Source organism: Chlorocebus sabaeus, chromosome 2, assembly GCF_047675955.1.
Source record: "Chlorocebus sabaeus isolate Y175 chromosome 2, mChlSab1.0.hap1, whole genome shotgun sequence".
In the NCBI taxonomy this organism is placed as follows: domain Eukaryota; kingdom Metazoa; phylum Chordata; class Mammalia; order Primates; family Cercopithecidae; genus Chlorocebus; species Chlorocebus sabaeus.
Window position 1 is genome coordinate 41539181 of NC_132905.1, and position 22167 is coordinate 41561347.

General features: G+C 40.7%; 1 protein-coding gene, 1 long non-coding RNA gene and 2 pseudogenes across 2 annotated transcripts; 2 read left to right on the plus strand and 2 right to left on the minus strand.

Annotated features, from left to right (window-relative positions):
• Nucleotides 1-1270: 1270 nt before the first annotated feature.
• On the minus strand, nt 1271-21993 carry LOC119622839 (uncharacterized). Its single transcript, XR_005239375.2, has 2 exons — nt 21585-21993; nt 1271-1320 (listed from the first exon to the last, which is right to left on the minus strand). It is a non-coding gene; the product is annotated as an uncharacterized lncRNA (long non-coding RNA).
• LOC119623791 (uncharacterized) lies at nt 3826-6430 on the plus strand. Its single transcript, XM_037996436.2, is given in 2 exon segments — nt 3826-4430; nt 4432-6430. Coding segments are annotated over 2 exon segments (1782 nt in total). The 3' UTR covers nt 5609-6430.
• Nucleotides 6530-12714, plus strand: LOC140709390 (mediator of RNA polymerase II transcription subunit 28 pseudogene; annotated as a pseudogene).
• Nucleotides 20007-20843, minus strand: LOC119623775 (complex I assembly factor TMEM126B, mitochondrial pseudogene; annotated as a pseudogene).
• Nucleotides 21994-22167: the final 174 nt, after the last annotated feature.

Below are 22167 nucleotides of genomic sequence, written 5' to 3' on the forward strand. Positions count from 1 at the left end.
TGATGATGATGATGATCAGGATTCATGATGATGATGTTGATGATGATCAGGAGTCGATGATGATGATCTGGACTCATGATGATTATCAGGACTCATGATGATGATGATCAGGACTCATGATGATGATGATGATGATGATCAGGACTCCTGATGATGATGATCAGGACTCGATGATGATAATGATCAGGACTCATGATGATGATGATGATGATCAGGACTCATGATGATGATGATCAGGACTCATGATGATGATGATCAGGACTCATGATGATGATGATGATGATGATTCTTGCCTCGACGACGGTGATGATGATGATTCTTGCCTCTAGGGTGGACTTGTTCTCTCTTGGAGCAGTTTTAGTTCACAGTTAGGCCCTGTGTTCCTCTCTTCTCTTTTCATGCTATTTTACTGGCTTCCCTCACTCCTCACAGTGGGACCACAGGAGACTGCTAAAAAGTGATGTTGAATTTTCTGCTTATGACAATGATAAATTTAGTTTTCTCTGTCTTGTTATGTGTCAGTTTCAGGGTCATCTGTTTCTCTTGACCTTTATATCCTATTTAGTGAATGTGTGGACAGATTTAGCCTTACTTAGCTGCAGTTCTCCTCGAGTACTTAGAAGTCTCTTTTATGTCTTGTTTAAGAAACGCTTCGTAGATCCAGTTTATAAAGATACAAAGATTTAAAGATATAAAGTTTTGTTTTGTTTTGTTTTGAGACGGAGTTTCACTCTTGTAACCCAGACTGGAGTGCAGTGACGCGATCTTGGCTCCCTGGAACCTCCGCCTCCCAGGTTCAAGCAATTCTCCTCTCTTAGGTTTCTGAGTAGCTGGGATTACATGTGCTCACCACCACCCCTGGTTAATTTTTTTTTTTGTATTTTTACTAGAGATGGGTTTCATCATGTTGGCCAGGCTGGTTTTGAACTCCTGACCTCAGGTGATCCACCCGCCTCGGCCTCCCAAAGTGCTGGGATTACAGACGTGAGCCACCATGCTTGGCCAATTATATATAAAGATTTTTGTTGTTGTTAGCTTAACTCTTCTGTGTCTTTACAGATTTTTTTTAGGGAGGGCAGTTTGAACTATGCAATACTTGAAAAGATGGTTTTTACATCTTCTATATTCATAGTGGATTGTTCTATATCTATTAAGTTTTGTAGGACTGACTTTATATATTTTAGCCTACTATTAAATACATGCAGGGTTAGAATTATTATAATTTTATTGGCTTACAGGGAATCTTGTGTCCTCTGTACTTTCACCCTCATCTCCCATTCCTGGATTATTTTGAAGCAAATCCTGGTCATCATATTTCATCTGTAAAACATAATAATAGTTACTATATTGTTATCTATTTCATTTAATATTAATATTAGTTCTTAAGATATTTTTGGTGACTGTAATGGTCATTTAACTTTCCTTATTTCATGGCATGTATATTTTGAGTTTACATCCTATAATACTTTCTTTCTTCCAGCATTTTTTTGTGAAGCAAATGTTAAACAATTATATTTTGGTGGATACTAAAAAGTTGAAAGGCTTATAGAATGAACACCTGTCAGTCCCCCACCTACAGTCAGCATTTAGCTCTGTGCTCCATATTCTTTATCACTTACTTATCCAGCTGTACATTGCTCTCTCCATCCATAAGTCCATCTTCCTTTTGATGCTCTTTAATATTGGAGACATCATTATCCTTTACTGATAAACACTTCAGCATGCATATCAATAAGTAATATTATAATGTTTCTTTGTGGTTCTTCTTAGGACTCATGTAAGATGCATAAATCTTAAGTGTAACATTCAGTGAGCTTTGACATATGCATAACTTTATGTAATCTGGACCCCTATGACAACACATAACAATTACTTTCACCCCAGAAGTACTCTTATGCCTTTTTCCAGTCATTTCCTGCCCCCACATCCACCAGAGAAAATCACTATTTGGATTTTGTTCAATATGCCTTAGTTTCACCTATCTTAGAACTTCTTGTAAGTGGAATTACACAGTATACTCTCTGTCAGAAAATTAGCAGGTTGATTTTTTTTTATGGTTATTGTTGTTGACTTTGTCTTGTTGTTTCCAAAAAAGCAGGTTCATACAGACTGTGGAGTTCTTTCCCATTCCTTGCTTCCCACCACCCCATAAAAAATGTGGGGGCATCCACTGAGAAATTTGGAGCCGGTCTGAATTTTCATGGGTATGAGGTCTCTGCTTTTGGATTTATGATCGGTGCCACTCCCTCAGTTTGCATAGGTGGGAAGAGACTCCTTTCTTAGTCATCTCAAATATCATAGAAATGACAAAATACATAGACTGGGAGGCTTAAACAACAGACATTTATTTCTTACAGTTCTAGAATCTGGGAATTCCAAGATGAAGGTGCTGGCACCTTTGCTTCATTGTGAGGGTCCCCATCCTGGCTCGCAGGCTGCCACCTTCTTGCTGTGTCCTCTCATGGGCTCACCCCATGATCTCAACTAAACCTGTTTATCTCCCAACAACTCCACCTCCAAATACCATCACATTGGAGGTTAAGGCATCAACATATGAATTTGGGGGGGATGCTAACGTTCAGTCCATTATCAACTCCCTTCTCTCGCCCCCATATTAATTGCTTGCTGATTTGTCTGTCAGTTAATTAAAATAAAAGGCTTCTTGTCTACCACTGACTTCTGAAAGTGTGAATGTTTAATGTAATGGGAGTACATGTTAGGATTTTATTTAACTCATAAGTGAGGTTACTGGCAGAATGACAAAGCTGGTTCAGTACAGGTATGAGAAGGTGGGGTGTATGTGGGTAGTGCCAAAATAACACCATTGTAAGTTACCCTGTAACTTTACAGAATCAGCAAACTTAACTCTCATTATCTGAGTGATCAGAAAAATTAGAAATTATACAGATGATGTGGGAAAGCTCATATAATCATATATCCGACAAGTTTTGGAGTACTTTTCCTGGACAACATGGCGAAATCCCATCTCTACAAAAAATACAGAAATTAGCCAGGCAGTGGCACCTGTGGCTTGACTACAGGCAGGCACCTGGAGTTCAGCTATTCGGGAAGTTAAGGTGAGAGGATCGTGTAAGCCTGGGAGGTCGAGGCTGCAGTGAACCATGATCATGCCACTGCACTCCAGCCTGGGCAACAGAGTGAGACCCTGTCTCAAAGAAACAAAAGTTTTTATCATAATGGGATTTTGAATTATATCAAATCCTTTTCTGTATCTGTTGAGATGATCATATGTCTTTTGGTCCTTCACTCTGTTGATGTGATGTATCACAAGTATTGATTTGTGTATGTTGAATCATGATTGCATACCTGGGATAAATCTCATTTGGTCATGGTGTATTATCTTTTCTGTGTTACTGGATTGGGTTTGCTAGTATTTTGTTGAGGATTTTTCCATTTAGCGTCATCAGGGATATTGGCCTGTAGTTCTCTGTTTTTGTTGTGTTCTCGTCTGTTTTTGGTATCAGGATAATGCTGGTCTTGTAGAATGAGTTAGGAAGAATTCCTCCCCGCCCCGCTTCAGGTTTTTGGAATAGTTTGACAAGAATTGATGTTTGTTGTTCTTTATGAGTTTACTAGAATTAAGCAGTAAAGCAATTGGGTCCTAGGTTTTTCTTTGATAGAAGACTTTTCATTACTGATTCAGTCTCATCGTTGGTCTGTTCTCCAGGAATATATGCAGAACATGTCCTGCGGCCCAAGAATCTTGGACTTGCACATCAGAGGCAACAGCAACTACAATTTTCTGATCAAAGCTTCCAGAGTGACACAGCTGAAGGCCAAGAGAAAGAAAAAAGCTCTAAGCCCATGGCATTTTCCAGCCCACCCCTAAGACATGCAGTAAGCTCAAGGAGGAGGAACAGTGTAGTGGAAATAGAGTCTAGTCAAGGCCAGAGGGAAAATCCTACAGAAATAGACAAAGTATTGAAAGGAATAGAAAATTCAAGATGGGGAGCATTCAGGTGTGCAGAGCGTGGGCAAGACTTCAGCCAGAAGACGATAGTAATCATACACAAAAAAGCACATTCCAGGCAGAAACTTTTTACATGCAGGGAGTGTCACCAGGGCTTTAGAAATGAATCAGCATTGCTCTTGCACCAGAAGACACACACGGGAGAGAAGTCCTATGTATGCAGTGAGTGTGGGCGAGGCTTCAGCCTCAAGGCAAATCTCCTCAGACACCAGAGGACACACTCAGGAGAGAAGCCTTTTCTGTGCAAGGTGTGTGGACGAGGCTACACCAGTAAGTCATACCTCACTGTGCATGAGAGAACACACACAGGAGAGAAGCCTTATGAATGCCAGGAGTGTGGGCGAAGGTTTAATGATAAGTCCTCATACAACAAGCACTTGAAGGCACATTCAGGGGAGAAGCCTTTTGTGTGCAAGGAGTGTGGGCGAGGCTATACTAATGTCATACTTCATTGTGCACAAGAGAAGACACTCAGGAGAGAAGCCTTACAGATGCCAGGAGTGTGGCCGAGGCTTTAGCAATAAGTCACACCTCATCACACACTAGAGGACACACTCAGGGGAGAAGCCCTTCACGTGCAGGCAGTGTGAGCAAAGTTTTAGCCTGAAAGGAAGTCTCCTCAGACACCAGAGAACACACTCAGGGGAGAAACCTTTCGTTTGTAGAGAATGTGGGCAAGGGTTTATTCAGAAGTCAACCCTCGTGAAACATCAGATCACACACTCAGAGGAGAAGCCTTTTGTGTGTAAGGACTGTGGACGAGGCTTTATCCAAAAGTCAACCTTCACTTTACACCAGAGGACACACTCAGAGGAGAAGCCTTATGGATGTCGGGAGTGTGGGCGAAGGTTTCAGGATAAGTCCTCGTATAACAAGCACCTGAGGGCACACTTGGGAGAGAAACGTTTTTTCTGCAGGGATTGTGGGTGAGGCTTTACCTTGAAGCCAAATCTCACCATACATCAGAGAACACACTCAGGAGAGAAACCCTTCGTGTGCAAGCAGTGTGAGAAAAGTTTTAGTTTGAAGGCAAATCTTCTTAGACATCAGTGGACACACTCAGGGGAAAGGCCATTTAATTGCAAGGATTGTGGGCGAGGCTTCATCCTAAAGTCAACTCTCCTCTTCCACCAGAAGACACACTCGGGGGAGAAGCCTTTCATCTGTAGTGAATGTGGGCAAGGATTTATCTGGAAGTCAAACCTTGTGAAACACCAGCTTGCACATTCTGGCAAGCAGCCTTTTGTATGCAAGGAGTGTGGGCGAGGCTTCAACTGGAAGGGAAATCTCCTCACACACCAGAGGACACACTCAGGGGAGAAGCCCTTCGTGTGTAATGTGTGTGGGCAAGGCTTCAGCTGGAAGAGAAGTCTCACCAGACACCACTGGCGGATACACTCAAAGGAGAAGCCTTTTGTGTGCCAGGAGTGTAAGCGAGGCTATACCAGTAAGTCAGACCTCACTGTACATGAAAGAATACACACAGGAGAGAGGCCTTATGAATGCCAAGAGTGTGGATGAAAGTTTAGCAATAAGTCATACTACAGTAAGCACTTAAAGAGACACACACGTGAGAAGGGTTTTTGTACAGGGAGTGTGGGTGAGGCTTCATCTTGAAGCCATATCTCACCAGCCATCAGAGGACACACACAGGAGAGTAACTTTGCTTTGTTACGAGCTTGAGTTGAGGCTGCATAACTTGTTTGTGAAGATATAACAAAGGCAGACAGAATCCAGAGGGCCACAGAGAACCTGAATTCAACCCATGTGTCCCCAAGAGATTCGGAGAAAAGAGGTCAATGTTTAAGGAACAGAGATGCCAGTTGAGGGGAGGGCATTATCTGGGCTATTGGGGAAATATGGTCTCTTTCTTACTGAGCACATGTTCTTGTATTTGTGCCAGGCTGTGCTTTCTAAGGACTGCTCTTAGCCAGTGACTGCAGAGCAGGGATCCCAAGGGAGGTCTGTTACTGACAATCTCCCCAACCTCCTTGGACTGCAGGCAACCTAGGACACCTCCACCAAACCTCTTCTTGCACTTTCCTTCCCTCTGGTTGCCCTCCCAGCCTTCCTTGGTTTGAATGTTTTGTCCCCTCCTTAATTCATGTTGAAACGCTACATAAACTGTTTACTGTTGAAACAGTGTGACAGTATTAGGAGGTGGGACCTTTGGGAAGTGATTAAGTCAAGTCATGAAGATAGAGTTTTTGTGAATGGGATCAGGTGCCCTTATGAAAAGGCTTGATAGAGGGAGTTTGTCCTGTGGCCCTTCTATTTTCTGCTCTGTGAGGACACAATGCTCCTCCCTTCCAAATGATGCAGCATGAAGGCATCTTAGAAACAGACATGAGCCCTCAACAGACAATTGAACCTACTGATATTTTGATGTTGAACTTCACAGCCTCCAGAACTCTGGGAAAATAAAGTCCTCTTTATACATTTCCTAGCCAGTGGTATTTTGTTATAACAGCTCAAATAGACTAAGTAACTGCTCCCCTCATCATTCTCTCACAATCATATCTTGAAATAAAATCTCTGTACATGCAGTCCCATCTTGGTCTTTGCAGAGAACTCCCTCCAACACACTGATACCAAGAACAGTCTGACAAAACAGGTGGTAAAATAGGCATCTGGGGACCACTCACCTGCCTGGCAGGAGTAAAGCAGGTTGACTAGTGGGGCACAGGTAGGTGGTTAGCTGCAAAATATTTCACAGGTGATTTCCTGAGAAAATGCTTCAATGATAGAGAATGCTATGGCATGTGTGATGATGCAGGCCTTGGAAAATGTAGGGAAAGTGCCTACAAAGAGCGGAGTAGACTGATTATCGCTGATCTGCATTACCACCTGCAGAAGGACCTTGAGAAATTGAAGACGTCATTCAGCCATTAGCAAACAGTGAATGGTTAAGTAAACCAGGACTCCTTGGAGAGTGCTTACAAGACCTTTATCTTCTTGGATAGAAGGCAGAATCATTGCCCAAATATGTGGGCTGAAGGCCTTGTAGTTACAGTGGCAGAGCTCTACAGATGTTGGAATGCTTAGTCAATGCATGTCTATTTTGTAGAGGTCAGACCCTTTGTGAAGAAAATCTGGGATCCTGAAAAATGATACAGGAACATCTCCATGGATGCCCAAGATTGCCTCTGCCATGCTCCCAGCCACAGACCATCTGAGTGTGTAGAAATGGCTCATCCTTCCTTATGAATAGCATTTCCACCATTCATTACCACAGAACCTTCACAATTAAGGCCAGCTTAATGCACATGTGCCCTACATAGCTGTACACAACGCCTGTCCAGCACAGGGAAGATACATGCAATATGCCTATCCTTTTGTAAATGGTATTTGTGATGCTTGCCCTTCAACTTCCATAACTTTCCTCATACTCATTTTGAGTTTCACTGCACATTGTGGGTTCACCAGAATTCTGTGCTTCTCTTCCATATTAAGCACATTTACATCTGAGTAATCAGGGACACTGACAGCCTCAAGAGACCACTGTCCATTTGGACCCAGAATTTGATTTGAATTCAGAAGACAACATCTTAGCATAAACAGCCAAGGAACCTGGTCAACGCATTTCCTGCTCAAGTTCCTTTTGAGCAGGAAAATGATCACACAGATGGGATTGGAAACATAAGGCAATTCATAGCTACTACTTCCCTGTTTCTTACTCAACATGAAGTTAGTGCACTGGTAGAATGTGCATATGGAGAAGTGAAGTAAAACAGTTGAATTAGAGAGTAGACACAGCAGTTCATGCCTATAATCCCAACACTTTCTGATGCCAAGTTGAGTGGATCGCTTAAGTGCAGGAGTTCAAGACCAGCCTGGCCAAAGTGGCAAAATCCCATCTCTACAGAAAACTAGCCAGGTGTGGCAGCACATGCCTGTAGTCCAAACTACTTGGGAGGTTCAGATGGGAGGATCACCTGAGGCGGGGAAGTTGAGGCTGCAGTGAGCTGTGACCACACCACTGCACTCAAGTCTGGGCAACAGAGTGAGACCTTGTCTAAACAAAAACAAAAACAAAAAGGTTGAATTAGTTTCTGCAACATTACTAACATTCTAAAAAAAACACATCCTAATAGGAGCAACAAAGTAGAAACTGTCATTTCACTGATTGTGCTGATTAAATGGGCAATGCACAATATAATGAACAGGAAAGCTCGACAAATACATATGCACACACACACACACACATATATATAATATAATTATATAAATACATAATTATATTTGGGATTACACTTGTAAGCCCAGCACTTTGGGAGGCCGAGGCAAGTGGATCACGAGGTCAGGAGATCGAGACCATCCTGGCTAACACGGTGAAACCTAGTCTCTACTAAAAATACAAAAAATTAGCCAGGTGTGGTGGCGGGTGCCTGTAGTCCCAGCTACTCGGGAAGCTGAGGCAGGAGAATGGTGTGAACCCGGGAGGCGGAGCTTGCAGTGAGCCAAGATCGCGCCACTGCACTCCAGCCTGGGTGACAGCGAGACTCCATCTCAAAAAAAAAAAAAAAAAAAAAAAAAAAAAAAATTGCCAAGAACTACCCAGCATGTATCAGCAGAAAGTTGAGTCCCTAATATGACAGTATTCCTCAAGAAAATAAATTATTTACCTGGGGACAAACTGACTACATCAGCCACCTGCCAGCCTCTAAAAAACCGTGATTCAACCTCACAGGGATAAATACCTGGATTTATTCCAAACATGGATTTGTCTTTCTAGTCCTGTAAGGCTCAGCCAGCACTATTACTCATGCCTGATCCAAAGACATGAAATACCAAGTAATATAACATCCAACCCAGGAGATTCACTTCATAGCAAAAATGCTATCGGAGTGTAAGAGTAGATAACAACTCTAAATATATATGTATCCAACAACAGAGCACTCAGCTACATAAAGCAAATACTATAAAAAATAAAGATTCCAAGACAATAACTATTGAGAACTTCACTCCACCGTCAGCATTGGATCATCTAAACAGAAAAATCAACAAACTTTGGATTTAAACTGCACTTTAGACCAAATGGACCTAACAGATATTCAGAATCTTTTATCTAACAGCTGTAGAACACACATTCTTCTCATCAGCACATGGAACATTCTCCAGGGTAAACCTAATACATTAGGCCACAAAACAAGTCTCAACTTTTTTTTTTTTTAAGACAGGGTCTCGCTCTGTCATCCAGGCAGGAGTGAAGTGCTGTTATCATAGCTCACTGCAGCCTTGAACTCTTGAGCTCAAATGATCCCCTCTTCAGCCTCCCAAGTAATAAGGACTACAGGTGCACACCACAATGCCTAGTTAGTTTTCAATGTTTTGTAGAGACAGTGTCTCACTATGTTGCCCAGTCTTGTCTCAAACTCTGGGCCTCAAACAATCCTCCCACTTAAGGAGCTTCAGATTCCCAAAACACTGGGATTACAGGCGTGAGTCACCAAGCCTGGCCTCAACAAATTTTTAAAAATTGAGGCCTGTAATCCCAGAACTTTGGGACGCTGAGGCGGGCAGATCACAAGGTCAGGAGTTCAAGACTGTCCTGGCTAATATGGTGAAACCCCGTCTCTAGTAAAAATACAAAAAATTAGCTGGGCGTGGTGGCGGGCACCTGTAGTCCCAGCTACTCAGGAGGCTGAGGCAGGAGAACGGCGTGAACCCACGAGGTGGAGCTTGCAGTGAGCCAAGATCCGCCACTGCACTCCAGTGTGGGCGATAGAGCGAGACTCCATCTCAAAAAAAAAAAAAAAATTTAAATCACATCTAGTATCTTCTCAGACAACAGTGGAATAAAACTACATATCAATAACAAGAGGAACTTTAGAAACTACAAATACATGGAAATTAACATATTCCTGAATGATGGTCAATGAAGAAATTAAGAAGGAAATAAAAACATTTCTTCAAGTAAAAAATGTTGGAAACACACATCTCAAAACCTATGGGATACAACAAAAGCATTGCCATGAGGGAAATTTGTAACAATAACTAGAGTCAAAAAGCAGAAAGACTTCAAATAACCTAATGAGACACCTCAAGGAAAGAAAAACCAAACCCCAAATTAGTAAAAGGAAGACATCATAAAGATCAGAGCAGAATAAAACAAAATAGAGACAAAATCTACAAGGAAACAATCACAGGGAAAGTTATGTGTTTTTTTTGTTTTGTTTTGTTTTGTTTTTTTAAATAAAGAAAATCAATAAACCAGTAGCCAGACTAACCAACAATACAAAGAGGAAGCTCAAATAAATAGAAATGAAAAAGAAAACATTACAACTGATTCCACAAAAATGCAAAGGATCATTAGAGACTCTTATGAGCAACTACACACTAACAAAGTGGAAAACCTAGAGGAAATGAATAAATTCCTAGATGCATTTTATATAACAAGATTGAATCATAAAGAAATACAGGCTATTCTAGACATGGTGGCTCCACTAGGTGGTATGTTCTCTTAGCAGCTACCAGGGATCCCACCATCCACATTGGAGCTCCAGGGCCAGGCTTCACTTCTTCAGGCAGCACCAGATACTCTGAGACCTACTAACAGTACCAGGTGAATGAGTTGGAGTCATCTTTCAAAGCTTGCTTAGCTTCTCTGGTGAGTCAGGACTGTCAATGGCAATGATCAGGAAAACATTTAAACTGGTGTTGATCAGTATATCTAGGAGTTTCTGGATATTGCAACACAGGCAGAATGTTTTCCTACAGAAAACGATTGCAATTATTTGTCCAGACACCAGAGCAAGTTACCAAAGAGGATGTCTCAGAACTAAGGAATGAATTACAACAGAAACACACACTGTCCAGAAGCACTTGACAAAGCTGAGGCATTGGCAACAGGGGCCGAAGGGCATCAAATGTGCAGCACAGAACACCAGCCAGCAGCCCTCAGGGCTCCTCCGCATACCTCAAGCAGGCATCTGCCAACATCCCTGCACCCCAGAAGCTGACCTGAGCACAAAGGTCAAGGCCATTAGCCCAAGATTGGGCTAGTGTCTGAGGCCGCCCTGTGCAGACAGTTTGCCACAAATCCCTTCTTGTGAACTTGGGATTTTGAATGAACGAGTTAGTTTTATGCTCCCACCTAAATTTTTTTCACTATTTTTATAAGCTGTTAATGTCTTAAGTACTTTATGAAATGCCCAGAGCTTGAGTAAACCAAATTCTTTTTCTCTTTAGCATAGTTAAGACTGTTAGTGTGGTGACACTTATAGATTCTGTGTTTTTATGTTTGTATGGCTTTTCATTTTTTTGTGTGTATTTCCTATTATTTGATCTGAGGGGGAAAAAAATGCAATAGCCTGAGAATCAGGGGATTAGGATTTTGGTTGTAGGCCTTTTATGATAATTACCCTTCAGTGGTAGTATAGAAAAATATGTAAATTTGCTGTGTTTCAAGACTTCAGAATACTTCAGAAGAGGAATCTAATGCAACAATGTTTGTAATGCTTCCAAAGCTCTTAGAATAGGGATTTTTTGTGTGAATAGGTCAGAATAGGATTGTTTCCTGGGTTAGGGTAGTCACATTACAGTAGGATCCTTAGGTTGATGCTGACTTTTATTCAGGGTAAGGTTATATTTTGTGTAGTGTTTGTTTACTTTTTTTATATATAGGGAGGGACATAGTAGGATCAGTGATATGCTAAATTTTGTCATGTTCTGCAATAAGGAATCCATTTAAGTAATGGAGCAGACCCTGTTCTCAGTAACATGGCAGTCGGGGCATACGTGAAGTATGAGAGGCTAAAGCTTGCTCTGATTATCTTTTTTTGTTTTCAGTTTTGTTTGCTTATATTGTTTTTATTTTACATTTTGGAAAGAGAGAGATTTTCCATTAGGGAAGATTTTTGCTGTGGATTTGACTCCAAGGGACTGGGGTCTCAGGGTGGAGGTGGGCTTGCGGGTGTGATCCTTGGCTACTTAACCTCCACCAAGAGCATGCGGCGCCTCTGCCTTTGGGAAGATATTTTGCTCTCTTGTTCCTTCCACAGGCCACCTCAGATACTCTGTTGAATTGCTGTTAAGAAATACAAGCATTGTTTCCAGCTCTCATTGCGTGAGGTTTTCCAGTGTTTTATGCAGTCTTTTATTAGATTACATCTTTTTACTGAGAACAAATGCTTCACTGTCATCTGAGCAGGGAGTACTCCTGTGGCTCAGTGTTTTGGCTCGCTTTGTTTTCTCCAGCCTTGAAGGTCCCTCCCACACACACTGACATCCATTCATATCTTGATCTGACCTAGATGCCACCTGGTCCCTAAAGTCTCCCAGCACCTTTTCTGCTGCATCCCTAGGGCACAGGACTTTTATCTCTTCTATTGTCCTTGTTAGGTTCTCCCTTGTGGGTTAGTCATTTGTATCTGTCTCCCTGCCCATCACTAATTGTACACTCATAAATATTAGACATTATTCCCTTTGAATATACCAGGACCATATGTTATTTATCCTTATAAATGATACCTATTACTCTGTTTTGTCTGTGTATATACAGTATCTGGCATTGAACCTGTGATTAATTGCCTGAGACCAATGAATCCCCTCTGTTAGAATGTATAGTTTAAACAAAGCTTTTAAAACCCACACTATATTACCTCAAGGTTGTTAGCCTAGTCATCTAATGGTGATTCAAAAACTCTGATTAGCAGCTTTAGATTTCTTGATTAAAGACCGAAATAAACTGAGTTTTAGGCATTCTTTTTTTTTTCTTTTTCTTTCTTTTCTTTTTTTTTTTTTTTTTTGAGACAGAGTCTCACTCTGTTGCCCAGGCTGGAGTGCAGTGGCGCGATCTTGGCTCATTGCAACCTCCGCCCCTCCAGGTTTAAGCAATTCTCTGCCTCAGCCTCCAGAGTAGCTGGGATTACAGGCACGTGCCACCACGCCCGGCTAATTTTTTGTATTTTTAGTAGAGATGGGGTTTCAACATCTTAGCTAGGCTGATCTTGAAATCCTGACCTTGTGATCCAGCCAACTTGGCCTCCCAAAGTGCTAGGATTACAGGCATGAGCCACCGCACTCGGCCCTTCTTTTTTTTTTTTTTTTTTTTTTTTTTTTTTTGAGACAGAGTCTCACACGGTTGCCAGGGCTGGAGTGCAATGATGCCATCTCGGCTCATTGCAACCTCAGCCTCCCAGGTTCAAGCAATTCTGCCTCAACCTCCTGAGTATCTGGGATTACAGGTGCCTGCCACCATGCCCAGCTAATTTTTTTTTAATTTTTTTTTTTATTTTTTAGTAGAGATGGGGTTTCACTGTGTTGGCCAGGCTGGTCTCAAACTCCTGACCTCGTGATCTGCTCATCTCAGCCTCCCAAAGTGTTGGGATTACAGGCCTGAGCCATCGCGCCTGGCCAGTTTTAGGCATTCTTTAAAAGGGGTTTTTAGTGAAAAGATTGGAAACTATTCTATTTAGTGCTCAGTGAAAATATTTTGAATTAATGTATATACCAGTTATTGCCATTTCCCTATTTAATTCAGAAGTTTTATTAAATAAATAAGCAATTTTTCAATCTTCAAAAAAAAAGGAATACAAAACCTGAACAGACTAATAAGTAACGAGATTGAATCCATAATAAAAAGTCTCCCAAGAGTGAAAAATCTAGGACCAGATGGCATTGCTGCTACATTCAACTTCAAAAGAACAACTAACATTAATTCTCAAATTATTCCAAAAACATGAAGAGGCAGGAATTATTTCAAACTTAATCTATGAGACCAGCATTACTCTGATACCAAGGAAACAACAGCCAAAAAGTCCCTTATGAACATACAGTAAAAATCTTCAAGAGTACTAGCAAACTGAACTTAGCAACACATCAAAAAGATACCGTGATCAATGGGCTCTACCTCAGGGATGCAAAAGAGGTTGAACATATGCAAATCAATAAATGTGATATATCACATCAACAGATTGAAAGACAAAAACTATGATCCTCTCAATAGATGCAGGAAAAGCATTTGATATAAGTTAACATCCCATCCTGATAAAAACTGTCAACAAATTAGGCACAGAAAAAACATACCTCAACATAATATAGGCCACATATTACAAACCCACAGCTAACATCATAATGAACAGGGGAAAGCTGAAAGTCTTTCCTCTAAGAACTGAAACATGAATCAAATGCCTACTTTCACCTCTCTTATTAACATAGTAGTGGAAGTCTTAGAATCAGGCAAGATAAAGAAATAGGCATCCAAATTGGAAAACAGAAAGGCAAATTATCCCTCTTTACAGACAAGATGATCTTAAATATAGAACATTCTAAAGACTTCACCAAAAAACTTAGAATAAACAAATTCAATAAAGTGACAAAAAAAAAAAAAAAAAGGCAAGATGTGGAGAAAAGGCAGTTCTTATACACTGCTGCTGGCAATGTAAATTAGTACAGCAATTATGGAAAATGATACGGAGGTTCTTTTTAAAACTACAAATCGAACTGCCATACAATGAAGTAATCCTACAACTTGGTATCTATCCAAAGGAAAGGAAATCAGGCGGGGTGTGGTGGCTCATGCCTATAATCCCAGCACTTTGGGAGGCTGAGGCTGGTGGAACACTTGAGGTCAAGAGTTCGAGACCAGCCTGGCCAACATGGTGAAACCCTGTCTCTACTAAAAATACAAAACTTAGCCAGATGTAGTGACGCACACCTGTAATCCCAGCTACTTGGGAGGCTGAGGCAGGAAAATCATTTGAACCTGGGAGGCTGAGGTTGCAGTGAGCCAAGATCGTGCCACTGCACTCCAGTCTGAGTGATAGAGCAAGACTCCTTCTCAAGAAAAAAAAAAAGAAATCAGTATACCAAAGGAATACATGTGCCCTAATGTTTATTGTAGTAGCACTGTTCACAACAGCCAAAACCTGGAATCAACCTAAGTATCCATCAGTGGATGAATGAATAAAATATCCTATATATACACAGTGGAATATTATTCAGCCATAAAAACATAATTAAATCCTGTTATTCTACACCAAAATGGATGGAACTGAAGGTCATTATGTTAAGTGAAATAAGCTAGGGACAGAAACACAAGCATCACATATTCTTACTCATATGTGGGAGACAAGAAAGTTGATCTCATGGAGGTAGAAAGTAAAATGATGGTTACCAGAGGTTGGGAACAGGGCAGGCCTAGGGGAATGAAAAGTCACTGGTTAATGCGTAGGAACATAAGAGTTAAATGGAAGGAATATGTTCTAGTGTTTGATAGCACAGTAGGTTGGCTATAGTTAACACCAATATATTGTATATGTCATAATAGCTAAAAAAGAAGATTTGAAATGTTCCCAACACAAAAACAGTAAACGTTTGAGGTGATGGATAGACTAAGTACTCTGATTTAATCATTTTGTATTGTATGTATACATTCAAATATCACATGTACTTCATAAATATGTATCGTTATTATGTATCAATAAAACTTTTAAAGGAAACTATTATGCTAAACAAAGAAACCAGACATAAAATACCTCAAATTGTATGAGTTTACTTATTAAATTTCCAGAAAGGCAAATCTTAAAAATAGAAAGTATATTAGTTGTTGCCTAGGGGTGGGAAGGTCAGATGAAGAATGACTACAAAGTGAACTTTTGGGAGTGAAGGAAGTGCTCTAAACTAAATTATGATGATCACTGCACAACTGTATGAACTAAAACTCATCAAACTGAATACTTTCCATGGTTAAATTTCAAAGTATATAAATTATACCTCAATAAAATGTTATTTTTAAAAAAGGATTAGGCCAGGCGCAGTGGCTCACGCCTGTAATCCCAGCACTTTGGGAGGCCAGTGCGGGCGAATCACTTGAGCTCAGGAGTTCAAGACCAGCCTGGTCAACATGGTGAAACCCTATCTCTACTAAAAATACAAAAATTAGCTGGGCATGGTGGTGCACGCCTATAGTTCTAGCTACTTGGGAGGCTGAGGTATGAGAATCGCTTGAACTTGGAAGATGGAGGTTGCAGTGAGCCAAGATGGTGCCACTGCACTCCAGCCTGTTTGACAAAGCAAGACCCTGTCTCAAATAAATAAGTTAATTAATTTAATTTAAAAGGATTATACTCCATGACCAAGTGGGACTTATTCCTGGAATGCAAGGATAATTGAGTATACAAAAATCAATCAAGGCAATATACTACATTAACAAATTGAAGGGAGAAAACCACATAAACATCTCCATTGATGCAAGAAAATCATTTGACAAAATTCAACACCTCTTTATGATTAAAAAAATTCAACAAACTAGGAATAAAAGGAAACTATGTTATGGGAAGGTAGTTTCTGTAAAGGAAACATAATAAAGGCCATCTATAAAAACCCACAGCTCACATCATTCTTAATGGTGAAAGTCGAAAGTGTTTCCTCTAAGAGGAGGAACAAGGCAGGAATGTTCACTTTTATCACTTCTATTCAACATAGTACTGGAATTTCTAGCCAGAGCAATTAGGCAAGAAAAAGAAAAGGTATCCAATTTTGAAAGGAAGAAAAATCATCTCTGTTTGTAATTATGATGTTATATGTAGAAGATTCCACACAAAAAAAACTGTTAGAACTAATAAATAAATTCAACAAAGTTGCAAAATACAAATACAAAAAAAAGAGGTGGCCAGGTGCAGTAGCTCACGCCTGTAATCCCAGCACTTTGGGACACCGAGGTGGGCGGATCACAAGGTCAGGAGATCGAGACCATCCTGGCTAATATGGTGAAACCCCGTCTCTACTAAAAATACAAAAAATTATCCAGGTGTGGTGACGGGCGCCTGTAGTCCCAGCTACTTGGGAGGCTGAGCCAGGAGAATGGTGTGAACCCAGGAGGCGGAGCTTGCAGTGAGCCAAGATTGTGCCACTGCACTCTGCACTCCAGCCTGGGTGACAGAGCGGGGTGACAGAGTAAGACTCCGTCTCAAAAAAAAAAAAAAAAAAAAAAAGAGGTGACCTTGAATTGGCCAACCTAAGTCTTCAGTGTCTGAATAGAGCTGGAAATAGAAATTATGTTCTCATCTAAAAAGTTTAAAAATTATATAGTTCAGGCACCAAATTCTGGCAATTCCCAATCTAATTTGCATTATCTATGCAAAGACATCTAAGCAGATAGTCATTGAATAATTTAAATAACCAGAGTCACAAATTAGTATTTCCTACTTCATTCCTATCCCAAGGAAATACCCTCACCATGGCAAAACTTTCTCCAATAAATCTGCCCTGATGATGAAATTCATTTGCCTCCACAAACTGATCAAATATTTATCTAGACACACACACACACCTCCCACCCCACCCCCACTTCTCTCTCTCTCATTCACTCACAATTTGGCTTACACTTTTTTTTTTTTTTTTTTTTTTGAGACAGAGTCTTGCTCTGTCACCCAGGCTGGAGTGCAGTGGCCAGATCTCAGCTCACTGCAAGCTCTGCCTCCCGGGTACATGCTATTCTCCTGCCTCAGCCTCCCGAGTAGCTGGGATTACAGGCGCCCGCCACCTCACCCGGCTAGATTTTGTAGTTTTTAGTAGAGATGGGGTTTCACCGTGTTAGCCAGGATGGTCTCGATCTCCTGACCTCGTGATCCACCCGTCTCGGCCTCCCAAAGTGCTGGGATTACAGGCTTGAGCCACCACGCCCGGCCTGGCTTACGCTTTTTAAACTATTTTATTTTTTTGAGACAGGGACTTGCTCTGTCACCCAGGCTGGAGTGCAGTGGTGCAATCATGGCTCACTGCAGCCTTGACCTCCTAAACTCAGGTGATCCTCCCTCCTCAGCCTCCTGAGTAGCTGAGACTACAGGCACATGCCACCATGCCTGGCTAATTTTTGCATTTTTTTGTAGAGACGAGGGTCTCCTTATGTTGCCCAAGCTGGTCTCAAACTCCTGGGCTCAAGTGATCCTCCCACTTCAGCCTCCGAAAGTGTTAGGATCACAGGCATGACCACTGTGCTATAAGAGAAAATTTTACTATTTTTAATTAGTTAAAAAAAAATCTAAGATGTAGCCTTTACATTTATTTTGATGTTTTAAAAATTGCAGGCTGGATGCAGTAGCTCATGCCTGTAATCCCAGCTGAGGCAGGAGGATTGCTTGAGCCTAAGAATTCAAGACCAGCCTGGGCAACATAGCAAAACCTCATCTCTACAAAAAAATATAAAAATTAGCTGGGTGTGGTAGTGCATGCCTGTAGTCCCAGCTACTTGGGAGGCTGAAGTGGGAGGGTCGCCTGAGCCCAAGAGGCTGAGGTTGCAGTCAGCCAAGATGGTGCCACTGTCCTCCAGCCTGGGCAACAGAGTGAGACCCTGTTTCAAAAAAAAAAATTATATTAAAACACACAACAAAATTTACCAACTTGGTCATTTTTAAGCATATATTTTAGTACAATTAAATATATTCACAATGTTGTGGAACAGATCCCCAGAACTTTTGCATCATGCAAAATGGAATCTCTATAGCCATTAAACAACTCTCCATTTTTCCCCTTCCCTCCACACCCTAGTAAATACCATTCCATTTTCTGTTTCTATGAATTTTTCTACTTTAGATTACTCATGTAAGTGAAATCACACAGTCATTTTGTGACTGGCTTCTTTCACTTAGCACTCAAGATTCATCCATGTTGGAGCATGAGACAGGATTACCTTCCTTTTTAAGTCTGTATAATATTCCATTGTGTATATATTATGGGCCTTCCATATCCATGGGTTCTGTGTCTGTGGATTTAACCAAACTCAGATTTAAAATATTCAAAAATACGTTAAATTTCACAAAGTTCCAAAAAGCAAAACTTGAATTTTCCCTGAGTCAAATACTAAGTCAAATCCACACCAATAAAGTTATATGTAGGCACTGTACTAGGTATTATAAGTAACCTAGGAATCTAGGTATTATAAGTAACCTAGGATTCAATGCAGTGGTTCCAAGCCCCAGGCCGTGGATGGGTACCAGTTCTTAACCTGCTAGGAACTGGGCCGCAGAGCAGGAGATGAACAAAGAAGCCAGCAAGTATTACCGCCTGAGCGGTAATGCCACTGTCACATCAGCAGTGGCATTAGATTCTCATAGGAACATGAACCCTATTCTGAACTGCACATGCAAGGGATCTAGGCTGCACACTCCTTATGAGAATCAGACTAATTCCTGATGATCTAAGGTGGAACAGTTTCATCTGAAAACCATCCCCCTGACCCTGTCTGTGGAAAAATTGTCTTCCACAAAACCGGTCCCTGGTGCCAAACAGTTAGGGACTGCTGTTATAGTATATGGGAAAATGTGCCTAGATTATATGCAAATACTATGCCACACTATATAAGGGACTGGAGCATTTGTGGATTTTGGTATCTGCAGAGTATCCTGGAATTAATCCCCTATAGATACTGAGGGAAAAGTCACATTTTGCTTATCCATTCATCTGTTGATAGACATTTGGGTTGCTTCTCTCTCTTAGCTGTTCTGAATAGTGCTGCTATAACATGGGTGTGTAAACATCCCTTCAATACCCCGCTTTCAATTATTTTGGGTATACACCCAGAAGTGGGATTGTTGGATCATATGGCAGTTTTAATTATTTGAGGAATTTCCATGTTGCTTTCCAAAGCAGTGGCACCATTTACAATCCCCAAAAAGGTGCACGGGGTTATAATATGTTCACGTCCTCACCAACACTTGTTATTTTCTGTTTTTCTTATAGTAGCTATCCTAATAGGTATGAGGTGGTATCCCAACAGAATTTTGGCTTGCATGTCTTTAATGATCAGTGATGGTGAGCATCTTTACATATGCTTCTGGGCCATTTGTATATCATCTTTGATGAAATGTCTATTCAAGTCCTTTGCTATTTTTAATGTTATTTGTTGTTGAGTTGTAATTCTTTTTTTAAATTATTATTACATTTATTGATACTGAATATTTATTATCTGTTATGTACCAAGCAAAATGGACACACTATCAGGAGATAAAACCTATATCTTATATGTAAGATGAAACTTATATTTATTGATTGAATTATTGAATATTTTTTGAGTATTTGCTATATACCAGGCAAAAGGCACAGAAACAAATTATCTGTTCACAGTTACTTTTACCTCTTTCAGCAATGCCTGAGTCCTTTTTATAAAAACTTCATTCTGCTAAGTTAGCAACCATTCATTTTTTTGGTTACTCTTCATGTATAGTTTTCCCAAGTGTCCGTTCAAATACTGCATAATGGTGTAGACCATTTAATATTCCAAACATGATCTGAAAGACTAGAGGAATCGCCATTAATTTCATTTGCGTTTGACAAAGCATCATCCAATGGAGTAAAACCCTTCCTTTTGGTGGCAGTGGAACGGTATGATACTTGGTTGCCAGATGTCCATTTTTAGTAAACACCAAATAACTGGGGTAGAAACCACCACAAACTATGCCAATCAGTGAGCTTCTGAAAACACAGTTTTCCTTGCTTATATTATCTTGAAGCAGCGTCTGAACAGGAAGTTTGAGAATATTCCAGAGAAACCAGTTGTTGTCCCAAATGATGCCGTTTGATATATATTTGGTGTCATTTCTTTTCTAAGGTACTCAAAATTTTTTTCTATGATTTATATGATCACTGGTCTTCTGAGTTTTGCATCTTCTAGAGAAGGACTAGGTTGACCATGCATAGATGCTGTCATCTTGACATCCTTGGGCGCTTCCTCAGTTCCCACCCGCACCACACCTGAATCCCTCAGCTTAGCCCCAGCCTCATACCTGAACACCGCCATTTTGGTATTCTTTATACATTCTGCACATAAACCCCTTATCAGAGATACGATTTGTAAATATTTTCTCCTATACTGTATGTTGCCTTTTCACTTTATAAATTATATTCTTTGATACACAGTGGTTTTATTTATTTATTTATTATTTTTTGAGACAACCTCACTCTGTTGCCCAGACTGGAGTACAGTGGTGCAATCTTGGCTCACTGCAACCTCTGCCTCCCAGGTTCAAGCATTTCTCCTGCCTCAGCCTTCTGAGTAGCTGGGATTACAGGCATGTGCCACCACATCCAGCTAATTTTTTGTATTTTTAGTAGAGACAGGGTTTCACTATGTTGGCCAGGCTGGTCTTGAACTCCTGACCTCAGGTGATCTACCTCAAGTGATTACAGGCGTGAGCCACCATATCCGGTGATACACAGAAGTTTTAAAGTTTGATTTAGTGGTCTTTAAATTTTTGAATGCTTTACAGGAGACATAAAACTGCCATACTACATGAGAACTCAAATGGTAAGTACTTAAATAAATATGAATTCTGGAACATTAGATTCTAAATGGGAGGGATGCAACAGATAGAACTTGAAAGTTCCCTGAAAGGACAGGAGAGCAGACTGCACCCTCTGGTTCACCCTCCCAAGGCTCAGTGCTTCCCTCTCTGTCCCAGGCCCACTGCAGAATCTCTCAAAATAGACATATCCTGGGCAACCCACCAGACTTGTCACTAACAAATGTATGCAGGATTGGGAATGGCTCCAAAAGCAAAAGCATTAATAGTAGGGTCATTAAGTCCCGTATGCCTTAACGCTTTGACTAGTTTCCAGTCTGTACCTAGAAAGCTTGGAACCAGTGCCTTACCTTTCATGTCTTTGGATAATTCCAGATGTTTCCAAATAAAAAGAGTGCCCAGATCACCATACTGTTCTTCCCATACTCCCATGAGAAAAATACACTTAAAGGTTGAAAGGAAATTACAAGAGAGTGGTCAGCCACAGTGGCTTATTGTGCTTGTAATCCCAGCACTTTGGGAGCTCAAGGTAGGAGGATCACTTGGGCTCAGGAGTTCGAGACCAGCCTAGGCAACATCGTGAAACCTTGTCCCTACAAAACAACAAAAAAAATTAGTCAAGTGTAGTGGTATGTACCTGTAGTCCCAGTTACTCAGGAGGTTGAGGTTGAGGTGGGAGGATTTCTTGAGCCTGGGAGGTCAAGGCTGCAGTGAGCCAAGATTGCACCACTGCACTCCAGCTTGAGTAACACAGTGAGATCCTGTGTCAAAAAAAAAAAAAAAAAAAAAAAAGAAAGAAAGAAAGAAAGAAAGAAAGAAAGAAAGAAAGAAAGAAAAGAAAATAGAAAGAAAAAGAAAATTACAAGAAAGTAATCATAACATCTGTTACAACGTGGATGAACCTTGAAGGCATTATGCTTAGGGAAAAGAGAC